Source organism: Phacochoerus africanus, chromosome 3 (genome assembly GCF_016906955.1).
Source record: "Phacochoerus africanus isolate WHEZ1 chromosome 3, ROS_Pafr_v1, whole genome shotgun sequence".
In the NCBI taxonomy this organism is placed as follows: domain Eukaryota; kingdom Metazoa; phylum Chordata; class Mammalia; order Artiodactyla; family Suidae; genus Phacochoerus; species Phacochoerus africanus.
The window spans coordinates 94,159,895-94,181,387 of NC_062546.1; the positions used below are offsets into that span (position 1 = coordinate 94,159,895).

A 21,493-nucleotide genomic window follows, 5' to 3' on the forward strand; every position below is an offset into this window, starting at 1 on the left:
GCGCTGCCCGCCGCAAGGGAAGACGGGAGCCCGTAAAGCAGGGCAGGGCGGGCGAGGCTCTTCCGACAGGCACCACCGGAGACAGCCCGAGAAGGGGTCCTCAGAGCTTGTGGGCCTAAAGGAGGGGGCCTTGGGTTTGGAGGATTGGAACCAATCCGCTGTTAGCTCGTACAGTCTAACCTCCGTAACCAGTTGGGGTTTTGGTCCTGTGAGCCCTGCGCCATTCCAAAATCTGAGGATCCTCAAGGTCCTTATTTGAAGTTGCGTAGTATTTGAATATAACCTATGCACGTTCTCTTGTAATATTTTAAGTACTTGTAATTAGATATTACTTGTAACACCTAATAAAATGCACTGTGGGAATAGTTGGAAATACAATGTAAATACGTAAATAGTTGCTGGTGCACAGCAAAATCAAGTTGCTTTTTTGGAACTTTTTTTTTAAATACTTTCTATCTCGGGTCGGTTGAATCTGTAGGTGCCGAACTGCAGATACGGAGGGCTGATTGTACATGATATTTTATAAAACAGCAGTTGGAGGGAAAACGCTTCAGTACTAAAAGGTACGCATAGAAAGCCAGGTGCGTAAGAGTGTACATTGCAATCTGTAAAAATAGGGGAAAAAATAGTTTGTGCCTGAAGAAAGTACTCGGGGAAAAATAAACGTGTATGTGGGATTGAAAATAAGGGGATAGATTGAGAGTGAATTTTTTTCTCTCTGTGCTTGTTTTTAATTTTAACGTCTTCGCAGGGATTGTATTGCCTTTTGTTTAGATTATATGAACCTTTAAGCTTGTAGGATGGGGAGTTTCTCTTCCGCTCAACGAATACCTTCCCCCAATTCCCCTTTTTGGAGGCCAGCGCTGTAATGATTTGGTTTGACCTACAGTTATCTCATACATCCACCCTACAAATACAACTGTGTGTGTGTGTGAGTGTAGACTGCACGCCAAATGAATGAAAATGATGGCTTATATCACCTAAATGATAAATTATTGTTTGCATTGTGCCAGACATTATTCTAAAACTTTACACGAAGAATCATATTTTTATCTTCATTATACTTCTGCAAACTTGATACTGTTTTCATCTTATAAATGAAGTAAATATGGTAGCAGATTAATTGGCTTGCCTAAGCTCATATGCAGCTAGTGCTTGATGAAACTGGAATCCAAATGCATTGTCTTAACCACCATGCTCTTATCATTCATATACATAAATTTATTTTGGGAATTCTCTTTTTGCACATCTTCCTATTAAAGTTTTCATGTTTCTCATTCTTTTATAACCTTTATCACTTAAAATTAACATTTTCTCATTTTTTACCATTTTTAAAAATAATTTTTTTGTGGAGTTCCCATCATGGTGCAGTGGTTAATGAATCCGACTAGGAACCATGAGGTTGCAGGTTTGATCCCTGGCCTCATTCAGTGGGTTAAGGATCTGGTGTTGCTGTGAGCTCTGGTGTAGGTCGCATACAAGGCTCGGATCCCACATTGCTGTGGCTCTGGAGTAGGCCAGCGGCTACAGCTCCCATTAGACCCCTAGCCTGGGAACCTCCATATGCTGTGGGAAGTGGCCCTAGAAAAGGCAAAAAGACATAAATAATAATAATCATAATAATTTTTTTTTTGTTTTTTTAGGGCCGCATCTGCAGCATATGGAAATTCCCAGGCTAGGGGTCAAATCAGAGCTGCAGCTGCTGACCTACACCACAGCCACAGCAACGTGGGACCCGAGCTAGGTCTGTGACATACACCACAGCTCATGGCAACACCAGATCCTTAACCCACTGAGCAAGGTCAGGGGTTGAACCCAAGTCCTCATGGATACTAGTCGGGTTTGTTACCACTGAGCCACAATGGGAACTCCTAAAAATAATTTTTGAAATGGAAACGTTGTTAATGTGACTTTTTTTGTGGAGTGGATGTATCATGTTTATTGACCCAGTCAGTCCCTTATCATGGGTTATTTAGTTGCTTCTAGTTCTTTCTATTACTAATTTTTTTAACTTTTTTTTTTTTTGGCTGCGCCCAAGGCATACAAAAGTTCCTAGGCCAGGGATCAGACCTGCACCAGAGCAGTGACCTCAGCTGCTGCAGTGATAATGCCAGGTCCTTAACCCACTGTGCCACAAGGGAACTCCAGTTCTTTCTGTTATGAATGGCATTGTGATGAAAGTCTTTGTAAGCCATTATCAGGATTTAAGATCATTTCTTTTAGAAATACTGGTGGCCAATATCACTAATCATCAGGAAAATGCAAGTCTAAAGCACAATGAGATATTACCTCTCACCTATAAGAATGGCTATCTTCAAAAAGACAGTAAACAGGAGTTCTGTTGTGATGCAGCAGGTTATGGATCTGGCATTTTCTCTTCAGCAGCTTGGGTTGTTGCTGTGGTACAGGTTTGATCCCTGGCCTGGGAACATGCAGCAGGCACAGCCAAAAAGAAAAGAAAAGACAATAAGACAATAAATAACATGTATTGGTGAGGATGTGGAGAAAAGGGAACCCTCCTGCACTGTTAGTAGGAATATAAGTTAGTACAACTACTGTGGAAAACATTATGGGAGATTTCTCAAAAATTAAAAATGGCAGTAGCATACAATCCAGAATTCCACTCCTGGGTATGTATCCAAAGAAAAGAAAAACACAAATTTGAAAAAATACACGCATGTCAATGTTCTGAGTAGCATTATTTACAATAGCCAATATATGGAAGCAACATGTGTCCATCAACAGATGAATAGTTTCAAAAATGTAGCATATATATGTATACATACAATGGACTATTTCTTGGCCATAAAAAAGAATGAAATTTTACCAAATGTGACAACATAGATGGACCTGGAGGGCAGTATGCTTAGTGAAATGTCGGGCAGAGAAAGACAAATACTGTATGTTTTCACTGTTTTTTTTTAATGAGCACACTCATGGCATTTGGAAGTTCTCAGACTATGGGTCAAATCAGAATTGCATTTGCCAGCCTACACCACAGTCACAGCAACGCCAGATCCAGGCTGAGACTGCAACCTATGCCACAGCTCACGGCAACACCAGATCCTTAACCCACTGAACGAGGCCAAGGATCAAATCATGTATAGTAGTCAGATACATTAAGGCTGAGCCACCATGGGAACTCTTGTATGTTTTCACTTTTATGAGGAATCTAAAAAATAAAGCAAACGATTAAATATAGCAAGGCAGCAACAGTTCTGCAGACACAGAGTAATGGGGGGGAGGGGCAAATTGGGTCAGGGATTAAGAGGTTCAAACCACAAGGTATAAAATAGACAAGTAACAGGAATGTAATATACAGCACAGTGAAACAGCCAATATTGTATAACAACATTATATGGAGTATAATCTATAAAAATATTACTAAATTGTATACTTGAAATTATTGTAAGTCAACTATACTTCAACAAAAAAGAAAAAATTAGAATTTTTTAAATGATAAGATCATTGCTTTGATAAGTCCTTTTTTTTTTTTTCTTTTTTTGGCTGCCTCAAGGTATATGGTGTTCCTGGGCCAGGGAGCAGATCCAAAGCACAGTTTTGGCCTATGTCGCACCTGCAGCAACACTGGATCATTTAACCCACTGCACTGCACCAGGGACTGAACCTGCTTCCTGGCGCTGCAGAGATGTCACAGATCCTCTTGTGCCACAGCAGGAATTTCCACCAGTCTTCTTTTTTTGTTGGCTTGTTTTTGTCTTTTTAGGGATACACCTGAGGCATATGGAAGTTCCCTGCCTTCGCCACAGCAACAGCAACACAGGATCCAAGCCACATCTGTGACTTACACCAAAGGTCAAGGCAATGCCAGATACTTAACCCACTGGATTGAAGCTACATGCTCATGGATACTAGTAAGGTTCTTAGCCCATAGAGCCACAGTGGGAACTCCAATAAGTCCTATTTTTAAAGTCCTTGACAGATTTTGCCAAATCTCTTTCTAGAAAAACTGAACTCATTTCCATCCCCCTGGCCACTTGGCTGCACTCTCCTGAGTGTGAATGTTAACACTGTAGACATTCTGGGCTCATTTAAGGGTGAAAATATGACTCATTTAATAGTACTGAAGACTCTGTTATAGGTGGTACACTTCTACAAGGTTCCTTGAAGGGCAGTGAACCCTCTGAGCAGCTACCCCTCTGCACTCTCCCCACCCCCATCCCTCCAGGGGGCCCCCCCGCTTTGCCAAGGTCATTGCCACACTCAGGGTCTAGATTTGGGGTTGTGCATGAAGTTAGACCTGGCACAGGGCAAGATGTGGCCAAAGTGATAGTCACCGAGAAGGACAGAGAAAGAAAATTTCCCTCCCAACTTCAGGTCCTGTGGCCCTAAACTGAATACAGGCGGAATTTTTAGTTTGTCAGGTGACATGTACTGAGGCTGCACTATTGAGACTAATGAAACAAATGACACTTTCTCTCCACTTCCCCTAAAATTGTCCCTTTCAGCCCAAAAACCCTGTGACTGAGCAAGGGTCAGCCAGGCAGGGCTGAGCAAGCTGACTCATAGCTGGCAGGTTGGATGACCCCTCAGGGACCAGGCACAATGGATGGAAAAGGAGGAGAAGAGGAGGAAGGCGAGCAGGGCTGGGTAGGCACCTCAGCCCCACCTCTCAGAGTCTTCTGTTCCCAAGACCCAGCTCCCTAGATACTCAGCACACCCTGCCTTACCCTGAAGCTCTGACATCAGCCCTCACCATGCTACCTACACCATCCCCTGCCAGGGGCTCCAGTGCATAGGTGGTGATGGTGGCCCCATAGGAAAGACATGCCACTATTGAGTTCCCACAGAGGGGTGGCATGGTGGGTGGTCAGTGGGGGCAAAAGAAGGGAGAGACATTCATTGAGCACATGCAGCCACACACTCAGGTCTGTGGAAGTGTCTGGAGGCATTTGGTTGTTAAGTGACTTGGGGGGAGAAGGGTGGCGCTGACATCAGGTGCTGGAAACAGGGTGCCAAGGCAGAGTGGGACACACAGTCCAGTGAAAAATTGTTCTACCCAAGAAGCCTCTGCCCTCTACAAGAAAAATCAGAAGGAAGGAAAAAACGTAATACCCAACTTTTAGGTAGTGCATTTGTTTTCATTGGGCAATCTGCCACCTCTGTCCCCCATACTGGCCGGTGTGGACTACTACTGTAGCCTTGACTCCCTGTTTCTTCAGTCCACCTGCCACCCTAACTAGTGGAGTTATTTGAAAGGTATGAACAACCACAGCCTTCCATAAAACCCTCCCATTCCCCTGCATTTACAATAAAACCCAAGCTTTCAACCTTGACAAGCAGAGCCCTGGAGCTCCCACCTGCACCCTTGGTCCTCACCCCTTGCTGAGCTCCAGCCACACTGGCTGGTCCCTTCTTTCCAGCCTAAGACCTCCATGCCTGCTCCCCATGCCTTCAGGTCTCAGCTCAAAGCTACCTCCTCCGGAGGCCCTCCTTGCCACCCAGGATGCCTCTCCCCCAATCTCTTCAGTATCTCACATAGCACCAGACCCACCCTCAGACGTCCTTTATCTGCCCCTCCCCCCAAGCTCTAAGTTCCCCAAAGGCAGCAGCAGAGGGACGCACAATAAGGGCTCAAAAAACAAGTGAAAAAGGAAAATAGGGGAGTTACCATTGTGGCTCAGTGGTAACGAATCCGACTAGTATCCATGAGGATGTGGGTTCGATCCCTGGCGTTGCTCACTGGGTTAAGGATCCTGCGTTGCCAGGAGCTGTGGTATGTGGAGTTGCTATGGCTGTGATGTAGGCGGGTAGTTGCAGCTCCGATTCAACCTGTAGCCTGAGAACTATGCTGAGGGTGCAGCCCTAAACAGCAAAAAGAAAGAAAGAAAATAAATAGAAAAGAATTAATGGTTAGCAAGACCTCAAGGGCACGAGTATTGTTTTGGGGTTGGTTTCGTTTTTGGTTTTGGTTTTTGGCTGCGCTCAGGACTGGAGGAAGTTCCCTGGCCAGGGATAGAAACTGCAGCAGCTACCTGCCCTGAGCCAACCCGCTGAGACACCAGAGAATTTCTGGAGTTGATTGTCTAGGGGTCAAATGAAAGCTGCAGCTGCCCGGCCTACACCACAGCCACAGCAACACCAGATCTGAGCTGCATCTGTGACCTACACTGCAGCTCACGGCAATGCTAGAACCTTATCCCAGTGAGCTAGGCCAGCGGTGGAACCCACACCTTCATGGATGCTAGTCGGGTTCTTAACCTGCTGAGGCACAATGGGAACTCACTGGAGTTGGTTTTTATCCCAGCCCTGGCCCTTGAAATGTGAGGGCCATAGAGGAAACGCTAACAAGCTATTCACAGCAATTTTGGGCAGGTGGCAGGTGTTAGAGTGAGGTCAGCGGCTGTTGAGGCAGGGGACGCCGGAGCTCGCTGGACCCTCCCCGCGCCCCGCCCAGGCCCCACCCCCTGTCGCGCCGCGTCGAGCCCAGGCCCCGCCCTCACTTCCGCTTTGGAACCCTACAGGACTCGCATTTCCGGGAGCTCCGCGTGGATTTGGTTAGCCCGGTAGCAGGCTTAATGGCGGCTCTCGCTGCCCCGGTTGGGCCGCTCTTGTCCCTGAATCCGCAAGAAGATGCTAAGTTCCAGAAGAAGGTAGCGCAGGCTCGCCGTCGCGCAACCAAGGTGAGTGGCCAGCGCGGCCCCAACCGCGACAGGAGGCGGCTGGCGCGCCCTGGGCCTTCTGCCCAGCGCGTCTCGGCAGCCCCACGCCTGTGCCTCAGCAGGGTCACCCTGGAGGCCCCGACCCCAGGAGACTCCGACCCCAGGAGACCCCGACCCCAGGAGACCGAGGTTTTCCCGAGAGGACCGAAAAATGAAGGGGTGGGTGTTGGGGTGACGATGGAAGAGAGGAGGCCAGCCGATGGGAGCGGCCCTTGTAGCGCAGATCAGCCCCAGATCCGAAAGAGCGTTCTTTGGCTCTGCCCCTGTAGGGAAAATGTGGCCTCTGTACACTGGCACTAGTTTGGGAGTCGGAGTTTTGAGGAAGAGAAAGAACAGTTTTATTGCTTTGCCAGGCAAAGGAGGACACGGCAGGGTAATGCCTCAAAGCTTTGTCCTGACTTGAGAGGGGATAGCAAGGGGTTTTATAGGTTTAGCTCAGAAGACAGGATTATTGATTAAGATGTCTATGTTATTCTTAATCCATAGATCATTTCAAAGTAGTCAAATCCGGAGTCAGTCGGTTTGGTGATGGTTTCTGGTTGTCTTCAGGGTTATCGTCCCTTGACCTTCTCTCTGGAATAAAGACTGCTTACGGGGAAGGGGTATCAGAAGAGTGTTTCAATTATAAAAGAAAACATTAGGTGCAATATATAACTCTGATTAGAAAGTAAACATTAGTAATAAGTTAGCAGACCAAGGCAGGACACAACATAATGGAGACTGTTTTAACTAGGTTTTAGCTGTAACAGTATTTTCTAATCATTAACTCTCGAGTCAGCCTTTTGAGACTGAGGGGAGGCCTGGGAGACTAAAGGAAAGGCCGTTTATTTCAAAACACAAAGATTTAGGGTCTGGTACATGGTTTCATCCCCAAATTGGGGAGGTTCGGTTGCCAGGTCCATGGTTTTGGAATCCTTAAGAGACAATTTTTGCCAGGCTTCATTTGCTTATGACTAGGGGCCCTGACATAAAGTTCTGTTTCCCAAAGGTTTTAGCATAAAATGCGTTCCCGGAAAACTTAAAAGTCCTTATTATAGAAAACAAGGGTATATTGGAGGTACTGTTAACTAACGTCTTAAAATAGTTGGTTAGGTGAGTACGAGTTAAATGATGATCTGCAAAACTGTACTTATGTGGAGTTCTAAGGTCAGAAGATTTTGAATAATGCGTTCAAACCATTGATTCACCGTAATACTTACTGAGCATTGACTTTGGGGGCCTGGGATGGGGACGCAGAGAAGACAGTCTCCTGCTTGACAATTGTCTTTGTGGGGAGATGGACATTAAACAGTTAATTTTTGTATTCTGTTGTGCTAAGTGGAGATTCAGGGTAGGTTCTTATCTGTTGTCTTAGACTGAAAGCAGGGAGTTTTCACAGGATTTGTTGCAATGTGTTGTTGTTTTTTATTTAAAAAAATATTTGCCTGATCTTGATGTCTTCAGCAACCAGAGAAACAAAAACTTACTCCTGGAGTAATCTATGTGGGCCACTTACCTCCATCGCTATATGAAACCCAGATCCGAGCATATTTCTCCCAGTTTGGCACTGTTACAAGATTGAGACTGTCCAGGAGTAAAAAGGTAAGTTTTTTTTGGATTGAGATAAGTTGTTTCATTTTCCAAAAGAATATCACCCTTGACAGTGTATGGAGCATGTTCCGGTATTATCGCTCACTCTAGAAAGGGGTGGAGCGAGAACTAGAACCTGAACCAGCTGTGAGAGCAAAATCACTATTCCTGTTAATGTTTTACTGTTTACAAAAAAAAAAAGTGATTGCCTTAAGTCCTCAAATTAAATTGACTGTCCTAATAAGTGAGTCATATTTGTGCTGTGACTACTAAGCCAGATGTACATGAACTTCAGTTTGAGGAGCTGGTTCATAGTCCCTTTGTAAAAGCCTCTGATAGCGAAGGTTGGTCAGGTGCATAGTTAGAGTAAGGATGGAGCAAGGCTACATAGGTGTGAGGCCTGGCTCCACAGTTAACTAATTGTGTGGCTTTGGACAAGTTATATATACTCTCATACTTCAGTTTTCTGATTTGTAAGATAGAAACAAAATAGCACTGACATCCTAGGAGTATCTGAGCAAAGATTAAATGGGGTAATGACTGAAGGTTCTTAGAACAGTGTCTGAGCCACAAAGTACTATATAATGTTGTTTTGGGGAGGTTTTTTGCTGGTTTTTTTTTTTTTTTTTTTAGGTCATACTAGCGGCATATGGCGGTTCCCAGGCTAGAGGTCAATTCAGAGCTACAGCTGCCAGCCCCAGCCACAGGAACGCAGGATCCAAGCTACATCTTCGACCATGTTACAGCTAACAGCGGCACCAGATCCTTATCCCACTGAGTGAGGCCAGGGATCAAACCCAAAACCTCATGGCTCCTAGTCAGATTCATTTCCACTGAGCCACTACGGGAACTCCTATATAATGTTATTTTTGTATCATACCTTCACCTGTCCTGATAAAGAACTGATTGTGTTGTTTGTTTCAGTAGGGAGGGGAGGCCCACTTTATTTTCTTTCCCCACACTCACTTACTGGCTGTAACCATAGAGCTCTTGTTCTTGGAATCTTTTTTTCTTGTTACAGTTTTTCCACACTTTCCACTTGAGTTGTAACAGATCAAAGTTAAATTTTATGTTTGGGAGTTCCTGACCTGGCTGTACAGAAACAAATCTGACTAGCATCCATGAGAACGCAGGTTCAATCCCTGACCTTGCTCAGTGGGTTAAGAATCACGACTCGGATCTGATGTGGCTGTGGTGTAGGCCAGTGGCTATAGCTCTAATTCAACCCCTAGCCTGGGAACCTCCATATGCCGTGGGAGCCAAAAAAAAAAAATTTATATTTGATTTGGCACATGTGGGGATAGGACACACACTAGCTGGATATTACGTTTTATGTTCCCAAAGCAACATCTCAACAGTAAAGGGGATTTTAAATTTAAAATGCTTCAGAGGGGGAGTTCCCGTCGTGGCGCAGTGGTGAACGAATCTGACTAGGAACCATGAGGTTGCGGGTTCGGTCCCTGCCCTTGCTCAGTGGGTTAACGATCCGGTGTTGCCGTGAGCTGTAGTGTAGGTTGCAGACGCGGCTCGGATCCCGCGTTGCTGTGGCTCTGGCGTAGGCCGGTGGCTACAGCTCCGATTCAACCCCTAGCCTGGGAACCTCCATATGCCGCAGGAAGTGGCCCAAAGAAATAGCAAAAAAAATAAAAATAAAAAAAAATAATAAAATGCTTCAGAGGAAGTGTCCATTGACAGGAATGGATAAAGAACATGTGGTGCATATATGCAATAGAGTATTAGTCATAAAAAAAGAATGAAATAATACCATTTGCAGCAACATGGACGGATCTAGAGATTATCATACAACATAAATTAAAAGAAAGACAAGTACTGGAGTTCCCGTTGTGGCACAGTGGTTAACGAATCCAACTAGGAACCATGAGGTTGAGGGTTCGATCCCTGGCCTTGCTCAGTGGGTTAAGGATCCGGCATTGACGTGAGCTGTGGTGTAGGTTGCAGACGTGGCTTGGATCCCACGCTGCTGTGACTCTGGCGTAGGCACGACTACGATTAGACCCCTAGCCTTGGAATCTCCATATGCTGCGGGAGCGGCCATAGAAAAGGCAAAGACCAAAAAAAGAAGAGAAAGACAAGTACCATATATTACTTATACATGGAATCTTTTTGTCTTTTTTTTTTCTTTTATTCCCTGCGGTATAGGGAGTTCCCAGGCTAGGGGTCAGAGGGCTGGGTATTGAACTTGCCTCCCAGAGTTCCCAAGGAGCTGCCAATCTAGATGTGCCACAGAAGGAACTTCTGTATGTGGAATCTCTAAAAAAGATACAAATGAACTTACTTGCAGAGCAGGAATAGACTCACAGACTCTGAAAACAAACTTAATGGTTACCAAAGGGGACAGGTTCAGGGAGGGGTGGACTTGGGGTTTGGAATTTGTGTGTGCACACTGAGGTGTATAGAATGATTGGCCAGCAGGGACTTGCTGTACACCACAGGGAACTCTACCCAGTATTCTGTGGTGATCTATATGGAGAAAGAATGGATATGTGTATAACTGAATCACTTTGCTGTACAACAGAAATTATCTCAACATTGTAAATTATTGCAAATAGTTCCTATTATGGTTCAGCTGGTCAGGAATCTGACTACTAACCATAAGGATGCAGGTTCGATCTTTGGCCTCACTCATTGGGTTAAGGATCCAGCATTGCTGAGCTGTGGTGTAGATCTCAGATTTGGCTCGGATCCTATGTTGTTGTGGCTGTGGTGTAGGCTGGCAGCTACATGGCCAATTCGACCCCTAGCCTGGGAACCTCCATATTCCTCAGGTGCGGCCCTAAAAAGACAAAAAAAAAATTAATAAAATAAAATGCTTCGGGGAATTCTCTGGTGGCCTAGCAGGTTAGGGATCTGGCATTGTCATTGTTGAGGCTAGGGTCACTGCTTTGGTATGGGTCCAGTCCGTGGCCTGAGAACCTCCATGTGCTGTGGGCATGGCCAAAAGAAAAATCCTGATATTTCTTCTATTCTAACCAAAATAATGTTTTCTCTGTATTTTCCCCTTTTTCCCCATTCGCCAGTTGGTAATGGTTGCATCTTAGGCAGACAAGATACTGCAAATACCCTGAAGTCTGGTAGAGACCAGCTTAATGACTGTTCACCTTTATCAGATGTCAGCTTGATCTCATGCTTCAGATCTTTGATCTTTAAGAAACAGACTAGAATCTATCATTTTGCTACAGACTTGTTCATTCAATAGTCTCCTTTGAGCCTTATCCATGCAACTGGTGCTTTACTCCTTTTCTTGATTACACTGCAGTTTATTTATCTACCATCCTGTTGAACATAAGGATACAAATGAGCTTACTTGGAATTTTTCAGTCTTGTAGGTGAAGCTGCTGGGAACCTTCTTTTTGCAGGTATAGGCAACTTTCTCTAGAATAGTTTTTTTTGGACTTAGAATCCCCAAGAAGAAATAAGTTCGTTTGTTTCTTTTTTGGCCACCCAGCCACAACTTTGACCTGCGCTGCAACTGTGGCAGCGCTGGAACCTTTAACCCACTATGCCGGACAGGGGATTGAATCTTCGTCCTGGTGCTGTAAGGACACTGCTGATCCCATTGCACCATAGCAGGAACTCCAAAGAAATAAGTTTTACAGCGTAAGCCAACACACATATACGTGTACATAAACATACCTGAAGTAAAAGTCCTATGAGAGGTTGCTTAATCTTTCTGATCAGTCGTGGGGTTGTTTTTTTGCTTATTTGTTCTTAAGGGCTGCACCCTCAGCATGTGGAGGTTCCCAGGCCAGGGGTTGAATTGGAGCTACAGCTGCCGGCCTACGCCACAGCTACAGCAACGCCAGATCTGAAATGAGTCTGCAACCTACACCACAGCTCACAGCAATGCTGGATCCTTAACCCACTGAGCAAGGCCAGGGATCAAACCTGAAACCTCATGGTTCCTAGTCAGATTTGTTTCCACTGTGCCACAACGGGAACTCCTCTATTTAGTTTTTCAAAACTTTTCTGATCTACCTAATTGAATTTGTTGTCCTCTAAAATGTCACGCTCTGCTTTTGAAAAATTTTAGCGCGCTTTAAAGCCTATCCTCAAGGTAGAATAATCATGTCTTTTGTATCTGCCTGCCTCATTCTTAGCTTGAGCGTCATTATGTGTTTGTCATATATTCTAACACATATCGTTACATGTTAGACTCCTCTCTTCTCTGAATTGCCTTTTTGTTTTTGGGAGGGGGGTTGTTTTCTTTGTTTTGTTTTTGCGGGGTTTTTTTTGTTTTGTCTTTTTGCATTTTCTGGGGCCGCTCCCGCGGCATATGGAAGTTCCCAGGCTAGGGGTCCAATTGGAGCTGTAGCCGCCGACCTATGCCAGAGCCACAGCAATACAGGATCTGAGCCACATCTGCAACCTACACCACAGCTCACAGCAACACCGGATCCTTAACCCACTGAGCAAGGCCAGGGATGGAACCCACAACCTCATGGTTCCTAGTCGGATTCATTAACCACTGAGCCACGACAGAAACTCCGCCTTTTTGTATTTTTGCCCTTACTGTCTTTTTGAAACATTCTTCAGCCTTTTGTGGGATGTCATTTTGTCGGTGTTTTTTGATATTTCAGTATAGTCGTAGTTTTCCCTCAGGTTTGTCTTTTGGGAAAAAAGTCTACAGGGAGGTAGAAAAAATGGTACAATGGGAGTTCCCGGGTGGCAGTGGGATAAGGATCTGGTATTCTTATTGCCATGGCACAGGTTCGATCTCTGGCCTGGGAACTTCCTCACGCCGAGGTCACAGGCAAAATAAAACCCAACAAGACAAAATTAAAGAATGGTGTAATGAACACCCCCCACCTGGATTCACCCATTACTAACATCCTGACACATTGGCTTCATCTCTTCCTTGTCTAAAAAAAACAAGCACACAGAGTTCCTGTTGTCGTGCAGCGGAAACAAATCTGACTAGGAACCATGAGGTTGCTGGTTCCATCCCTGGCTTCACTCAGTGGGTTAAGGCTCCGGTGTTGTGGCTGTAGCGTAGGTCACAGATGCGGCTAGGATCTGGTGTAGCTGTGGCTCTGACGTAGGTTGGTGACAACAGCTCCAATTAGATTCCTAGCCTGGGAATCTCCAGATGCCGTGGGTACGGCCTTCAAAAGACAAAAAAAAACACAACAAACAAACAAAAAAAAAAACAGGCACACCTTTTTGTTTCATTGAACCTTTTGAAGAAAGTGGCAGTCACAACACTTTAGTACTAAGTACACCATCATAAATATAAGAATGGGGCATTCTCCTACATTATCACTGCCTGATGATCTTGTTTACTGCCCGCCTACACATACCCCTGGGGCACCCTCCCCATTCTGAGAAAGTTAGGGTCATGCATTGCACTTGGTCGCTTCATCCCATCTAGAACTACATTTGCCCTGTTTGACTTGTTTGGCTTTTCTGGACATTGGCTTTTTTAAGAGGCCAGTCAGAGAAAACCTGCTCCTGCTGGGATGCACTGACAGGTGTCATTTCCAGCTTTGTTGCCGAGTAAAACTACCACCTCCCCACCCACACCAGTTTTGACTGCTTGGTATTTCTAGCATTCAGGGATACTAGGTCAGGGTTTGAAGTTTTAAGTTTTTGGTTTGGGGGACACTTTGCATGTGTTCAGAAAGATTCATGAGTTCACAATTGAGCTGCATTTCACCATCTTCCATTCCATCTTTTCCCTCCTGAGTGAGAACTGGGATTGTAAAAGAATTGCCAGACATTTAAAATTTTACCAGAATCATCCTTTGCAGGTAACTAAACTGAAGCTCTGGATTGTGGCTGTTTCTGGGTTGCCAGTGGTAGGAATGAGCCTCGAGCTTCCTGGCTTCCAACTCTGTTAAGCTGCACACCTTTTTCATGATTCCTTATTTCTAGAATCACCAGTTTTGATCCCTATCCTAATATTTAGTCAAGTTTCTTTTTTTTCTTTCTTTTTTTTCCTTTCTTTTTTTTTTAAGAGCTGCACTCGATGTATATGGAGGTTCCCAGGCTAGGGGTTGAATCTGAGCTACAGCTGCCAGCCTACACCACAGCCACAGCAACGCTGGATCCTTAGCCCACTGCTCAAGGCCAGGGACTGAATCTTGAGTCCTCATGGATACTAGTTGGGTTTGTTACCACTGAGCCACAATGGGAACTCCTGTAAAGTCTTTTCTGGTTGTCACTAAGGTTGGAAGTGTGGAGGAGGAAAAGTTCTTTTTGTATGTACTGCCTCCTAGGTTCTCTGGCCGGGAGGGATGCTGTAACTTACTTAGACTGACGAGACAGAGGTTAGCAAGAGTGAAACAAGCTCCCAGAAGTCTTCTTACACAAGGGAGCTCTCAGACGTGAAGCACTCAGAAGTTGGTTAAAACCATGCAGCACCTTGGCAGAGAAGCAAGGAGTTTCAGGAGGAGCGACAAGATAAAGGAAAAGTGCTTTGAGTTGTGGGAAGGCAAATAAATGGGAGACCAGCCATGGAAAAGGTCCTGTTAGTAAAGCGTGTTATGTGGCTTCCTCTAACTTTTGTCTTTCTGGTGGGGGTGGGGGAAAACACCTTTGTAGATGCATGTCCTGATTTTAGGTAAATAAGGGGAGGGCAGGGTTTTTCTTGTATCTGCTGCTGAATTCCTTCAGCTCAAAATAACCCTGTGCCAAAGTAGCAGGTGTGGAGCAGGCCCATGTTGCCACCCTGCAGTAACACTGAGTACTCATTCGACAAACATCGTGGATAGCACTGGTGGATTTTGAATATTTTCTTAGCAACTCTATGAGAGTGGTTGTTTTATAGCGGTCATTTTCCATTTTCTAAAAGAAAGAAAAATTTGAGCTTAAACACTCCTCACCCAGGTAAGTGTCAGGGCCAGGACCCAAACCTGGGCATTCAGGCCTAGAACTCATTTTACCAAGATAGGGGAGAAAATCCACTTTATGTTGTGGTTTGGAGCCCAAGAACCCCAGGTGCGTGTTTAAATAAGAGAATGTTGGTGCTGGCCCTCTGCCCCAGCTCCGAAGGTGACCAGCCACTAATAAACATGAAAATGAGTGCAGGGTTTTATTGACTAGCTTGGAGACACTGAAGAGTTCATTTCTTTTCCATTTTTTGTTTTGGTTGTTTTTTCGACCATCCTCGGCATGTGGAAATTCCCAGGCAGGGATCAAACTCGAGCCACAGCAATGACAGTGCTGGATCCTTCACCCTTTGCATCACAAGGGAACTCCTGGGCAGTATTAATACATTGGTAACATGACTGCCAGTGAGTTCAATAAGGAGTAAAGAACTGTGGGACCCAACCAAATTCTCTCTCTCTCTTTTTGCCACACCTGCTCCATACAGAAATTCCAAGGATCGCACTAGTGAAACAGTAATGGCAGTGCCAGGTCTTTAACCGCTAGGCCACCAGGGGACACCTAAATAAAGTTCTAATTCTAACTGTATTTATCGTGTGGGATCACAATCCCATGAGTACTTCAAAATCAGTGACAAGTTCAGACTATTTTGAATCTTCTCTTTCCCCATAGCAGTCGCCACACTGTGATTTGAAATTGGAATTAAGGGTGATCTTATTAAACTGATGATCAACTGGGAGTTGAATGGCATGTTAGAATTTAATAGTTCTAATTTTGGGGGTGGATTTTTCCATTGCAGACTGGAAATAGCAAAGGCTATGGCTTTGTGGAGTTTGAATCTGAAGATGTTGCCAAAATAGCTGCTGAAACAATGAACAACTACCTTTTTGGAGAAAGACTCTTGAAGTGTGAGTATGCTGCCTTAGCTGTAGTTGAGTGGATGCCTCCTGCTGACATGGCTGTTCTCTCACCCTGTTGATGGGAGCGAGTCTCAGAAGCTGGTTAAGGTCGGTCTTCCTTCACACATGACACACACAGCTCTAGCCAGGCCCAGAGGGGCTGAGTAGGGGACCTAAAGGTTCTGATCTCTGGTAGGATACAGTTCCTTTTTAAAATGGAGGTAGTTTATCTTGAAAATGATCCCAGGAAAACACTTGGAGGGAGTAGAGACAAAGAGGGGAAGGAAGTCAGTAAGTCGGTGAACCGTATGTTAATAAGCAGGTCACCACATAGGATCTGGTAACCCTGGGAGACAGACCTATTCCAGCTGACAAGCCGGGGGGCTGGGTTGTGTACCACCCCATCCATCACAGGTGGGTGATGCCAGGGGCCTGGGCCTGCCTTGCATATGGGCTCATGGGCTAATGTAGCCAGAGGGATGTGAGTAAGCAGTCAGCTGGCATGAAAGCTTCTGCCCCCGAGGGTCACAAGCTAACAGGAACCCTGGGGCCTGGGCGCTGTCGCTGTCCTTCACACTGCTCTGTGAATTCTGTCGCTGGCCCCTAGGGCAGCTTGGGGCACAGACTGTCTGACAAACAGTTGTGGGCTCTGTGATTTGCCCTTAAGTACCTGCTTAACCTTCACGTTTCTCCGTGTAAATGAGAGACACATCATTTTGGTGATGCTGTGAGGAAAAACTACAAGGGGGAAATTCTAAAGCTTAAATCCTTTCCCTTCCATTTAGCTGAACTTTTTTTTTTTTTTTTTCTTAATGATAGGTCATATCATACCACCTGAAAAAGTACATGAAGAACTTTTTAGAGAGTGGCACATGCCATTTAAAAGGCCGTCGTACCCGGCAGTGAAACGCTATAATCAGAAGCGGACGCTTCGACAAAAGCTGCGGATGGAGGAGAGATTTAAAAAGAAGGAAAAATCTCTCAGGAAGAGATTAGCTAAAAAGGGAATTGATTATAATTTTCCTTCATTGGTAAATACTCCTTTATGAAATGTCTCTTGCTTTGTACCTCACTGTTATAATGTGTTTATGGTTTCATGTATAAAGTAACCTGGTGCTGATCCCATACTAGGTTTTGACTAAATATTTAAAACACCGCATCATGGGTTTTTCTTTGTAAGTTTGTCGGAGCAGATCTTACCTCCACTATACAGAAGAGGAAACTCCTGAACAGGATTGGCTGACTTGGCAACATTTTCCTGATTTAATAACTTTAGGTTATTGAGGTTTTAAACCCTGTTTTACCAAAAACCATAATGCTTATAGATTGCTAGTAAAGGCATTATTACCAGAATTAAGTATTTGGTTTATTGTGTGTTATCAGTAAATATCAAGACTGTAAATTGACCATCCTTTTTATGCTATTCTAGTTAAAATTTTGTTTCATGGTCTTTTAAGTTGGGAATATTCCGAAAGTGTATGTGAGAATCAACCAGTAAACAAAAGTTCTGTGAATTAAATGAGTGGGAGTTGAAATACAGCGAGGCTGCTCACATGAATGGCGTAACAGGTTTTCATCTGGTTTTCACTTCCTTGCTTGTTGACTAGGGACTCCTTGCTCACTCTTCCTCCTTCTCATGGTGAGGTGAGCTCTACAAATCTTTAGATTGTTTTGGGTCTTTGATCGACTCTGTCAGCTTATTTCCAAAAAGTTAATTAGTTGATAAGAGATGGTATCTGTTCCTGAGTTTATTAGGTCTTTCAACCTTACCCAGAAACTAGAAGACTGAATTGCCATCCTTGGGCCCAGTTCCTGATTGACTTTTGTTTTTTCATTTTCATTGAGGTGTAGTTGATTTACAATATTATATATTAGTTTCAGGTGTACAACATAGTGATTCAGTGTTTGGTTTTTTTTGTTTGTTTGCTCTTTTTGCCTTTCCTAGGACCGCTCCCTCGGCATATGGGGGTTCCCAGGCTAGGGGTCGAATCAGAGCTGTAGCCACCAGCCTACACCAGAGCCACAGCAATGCGGGATCCGGGCCACGTCTGCAAATAGACCACAGCTCACGGCAATGCCGGATCCTTAACTCATTGAGCAAGGCCAGGGATCGAACCCACAACCTCATGGTTCCTAGTCGGATTCGTTAACCACTGTGCCACCAAGGGAACTCCGTGATTCAGTGTTTTTATAGATTATGCTCCATGTTCCAATTAGTGTTTTCATTTCTTTTGGATATATTCCCAGGAGTAGAAGTAGAGTTGCTGGATCATATGAAAGGTTTTGTTGGTTGTTTTTTCCCCCAGGTATTTTTAGTTTTTGAGCAACCTCTGTGCTATTCTCCATAGTGGTTGTTACCAGTTTACATTCCTGCCAACAGTGTTTGGGGGGATCCTTTTCTCCCCACCCTCTCCAGCATTTGTTATTTGGGGTGTTTTTGACAATGGCCATTCTGACAACTGTGAGGTGACAATTTTTGTTTTGTTCTTTCCTTTGCTGGCTGCACCTGAGGTATGTGGAAGTTGGCTAGGAGTCGAATGGGAGCTGCAGCTGCTGGCCTACACCACAGCTACAGCAACACCGAATCATTAACCCACTGATCGAGGCCTGGGATTGAACCCACATCTTCGCGGACACTATGTCAGGTTCTTAACCTGCTGAGCTACACCTGGGATTCCCACAGTTTTTAATAAGCTCTGTCAAAACAGCATTTTGTCACAGTCCTCGGGCCCAGGCACTCTCGTGATTAATTTGGGAGCTAGGACAGTGAAGCATGTGAGAACAGTCTTTCCTGTGGCCCATTTGTTGCTTTATGGGGAGCAGACCTTCTGCATTCACCTTTGTCCTGGGTCCACCCTCCTGGGGCAGGATTCTCACTGGCCAGGTCAGCCCCTGTCTCTGGGTCTTCACTTCAGCCCCTGCGGCTTCTGCCATTCCTCAGGTGCCTCTAGTACTTTTGCCCTTTACTTAAGATCATTCACTCTATTGGTGAATTTCGCTTTTTATTGAAATACTCTTGTCATTTAGCAGAGGGTTTATTAATAGGTATAAGGACCTAATGGTAAGTTTTAAATCGTGAGTGAGACTGCTAATTTATAACTTCTCTATGTTTACTTAAGATCTTACATAAAGATGAGGAAAAGCCTTCATTCACTGGTCCTCGAAATTCCAGAAAGCACCAGGTAAAATTTTCAGTTGTCATATTACATACAGATATTCGAGAAAGACAAATAGGGAAATGTATTCAAGACTACTATAGCTGATAAACATACAGCTTGATAAAGTCTCTTAAAATTTATTGAAGGCTTTACGGAAGAAGAAGAAGAAAGAGGCCTTGGCTGCTCTTAACACCCCTGAGAAGACAGTGGATAGCCAGGTAAGATTTCACAGAGGAAAAGCAGCTGCTGCTGCTACTGTCACTTTGTTAAAAATTTCATTTAATCTTGTGATTTGGGGGTAAATCCTTGATTGTGAATTTAGCGAAAGTTATCATTGTGAGTTTATCGCAATTTTTATCTTTTGAGCCAAGTGAGTCAGAGAAGTGAGGCCAGTCTCCTTATAAATGTTTGGCTAGAGTTGTCTACCTCCGTGGCTCTGTGGTGGAGGGAATTCTGTCCATTAGTTGTGAGTTTCCATAGTAAGTGTGATGAGCACCTAAGCTCTTCTGTATCTTCAGAAGATGGAAATGAGCCTTGGAGTTCCCAAAATGGCTCAGGGCTAAAGAACCTGACTAGGATCCATAAGGATGTGGGTTCGATCTCTGGCCTCACTCAGTAGGTTAAGGATCCAACATTGCCATGAGCTGTGGGATAGGTCTCAGACACGGCCTAGATCTGGCGTGGCTGTGGCTGTGGCATAGGCTAGCAACTACAGTTCCCATTCGACCCCTAGCCTAGGAACTTCCATATGCCTCAGATGCAGCCCTTAAAAAAAAAAAAAGAAACAAACCTACGGTAACATGCATAATTAAAAGTAGAGGGGAGGTGACGGCAGGTCATTCCTAATTTCCCCCTGCATTTATAATACAATCTTTCACTTGTTGAACCCAGGGCCCCACACCAGTGTGTACACCAACATTTTTGGAGAAACGAAAGTCAGAAGTGGCTAAAATGAATGATGATGATAAAGATCACGAAATTGTTTTCAAGCAGCCCGTATCTGGTGCAAAAGAAGAAACACAGGAGACTCAGATACCTACAAGTTCAAGGAAAAAGAGAAGAAAAAACAATCAGTGATTCTGAATGTATTGTGTATAGTTCTGAAAAATGTGATTTTATGATGGAAGCTGACTTCTTTGTATTTAACGAGATAGAATAGAATGCAACCAGTAACAAGATTTTTGGAGGGAAAAACTTTTTTAAGTCTGTAAGGAAAGCCACCTGTAATTTCCTCTTCCTTGCCCTTACACAGATGCAGGGCTGCACACCAGCTACGGCAGCCAGCAGACGCTACCGCTCATCCTGTTTGCTTGGGCTTTCTCTGCAGCGTTCAGAGCTGTCCGTAGTTACTTGGCCTGGATAGAAGGTCTCTATTACCCACAGATTTAAGAACTAAACTGTAGCCTTTGTTGTTACCATCATAAAGGAAAATAAAATCTTGCTTGACCACTTACATTGTTCTCTGTTAGACCAAGCACATTTAACCCATCAGTTCAATTCTATGGAGAGTGACGGAAGCAGTGTAAATACTGAGATTCATTTCTGTGTATATGGTCATTTTTACCAATGTTAAATTAGTTTGGGGTGAGCTAGCATGGATTAATTAGTAACTATCATCTTGTATCATTATCCTCAATCTAGAGGTAAATTTCAAGATTCAAGCAGTAACCACCAAATAAACTTTGTCTATATTTTTTAGAGGACTTCAGTGTCTTGAAGTAAAATAGTCCGTTTTTGCCTTTTCAGCTATCTTTGAGTTTCTTATGACCTTGAAAGGTGTTTTTGTATCAACTAAGTCAGATGCCTTGGAAACATTCATTGCCACCAAATGTTTTTTCATCTAATACTTGTAAAACATTTACTGTGATAAGATCTAGCTAGGTGTTCTGGTACAGAATGCAAAACAATTGGTTTTTTAAGTATATACAAAGAACATATTTCACCTCTAGAATAGCCCCTTTTCAGTTTGTGTGTGTTGAATCATTAAATTAACTGCTACCCTTTCTGAGCTATCTCTGAGCTTGGACATCTGGAAGTCCATCTGGTTTACCCTTCCCAACCTGCCACCCAGCCACCCTCCTTAGGCCTGGTACCATTCGACATCTCTTGTTGTGTAAGGGACTTTCTAATGTGCCCTGGAGATGGGAGTGCGTGAATTCTGTCTTTAGCATTTATCATTGCAATGGATGCTTTTTACAAGGAACAGTTGAAGTTATGTCTAAAGAGTATTTTCCCATAGACTAGATTAGGATCAAGTGGTGTGGCTTTGATTTTCAAATTTTGTAGGGAGTTTTTTCTCTGCAAAATTAAATAAATAAGGTGAAAGGGGTACCATTCA

At 44.2% G+C, this 21,493-nt stretch overlaps 1 protein-coding gene across 1 annotated transcript; it reads left to right on the forward strand.

Moving 5' to 3' along the window:
* The first annotated feature begins 210 nt into the window (after positions 1 to 210).
* Positions 211 to 20,858, forward strand: NIFK (nucleolar protein interacting with the FHA domain of MKI67). The gene is made up of 9 exons (XM_047772147.1): positions 211 to 247; positions 479 to 563; positions 6,486 to 6,644; positions 8,127 to 8,264; positions 15,898 to 16,006; positions 16,817 to 17,028; positions 19,117 to 19,179; positions 19,302 to 19,373; positions 20,047 to 20,858. Exons 3-9 carry the CDS (start codon positions 6,540 to 6,542, stop codon positions 20,230 to 20,232), a joined length of 885 nt encoding a protein of 294 aa, XP_047628103.1. The 5' UTR covers positions 211 to 247; positions 479 to 563; positions 6,486 to 6,539; the 3' UTR covers positions 20,233 to 20,858.
* The last annotated feature ends 635 nt before the right edge of the window (positions 20,859 to 21,493 follow it).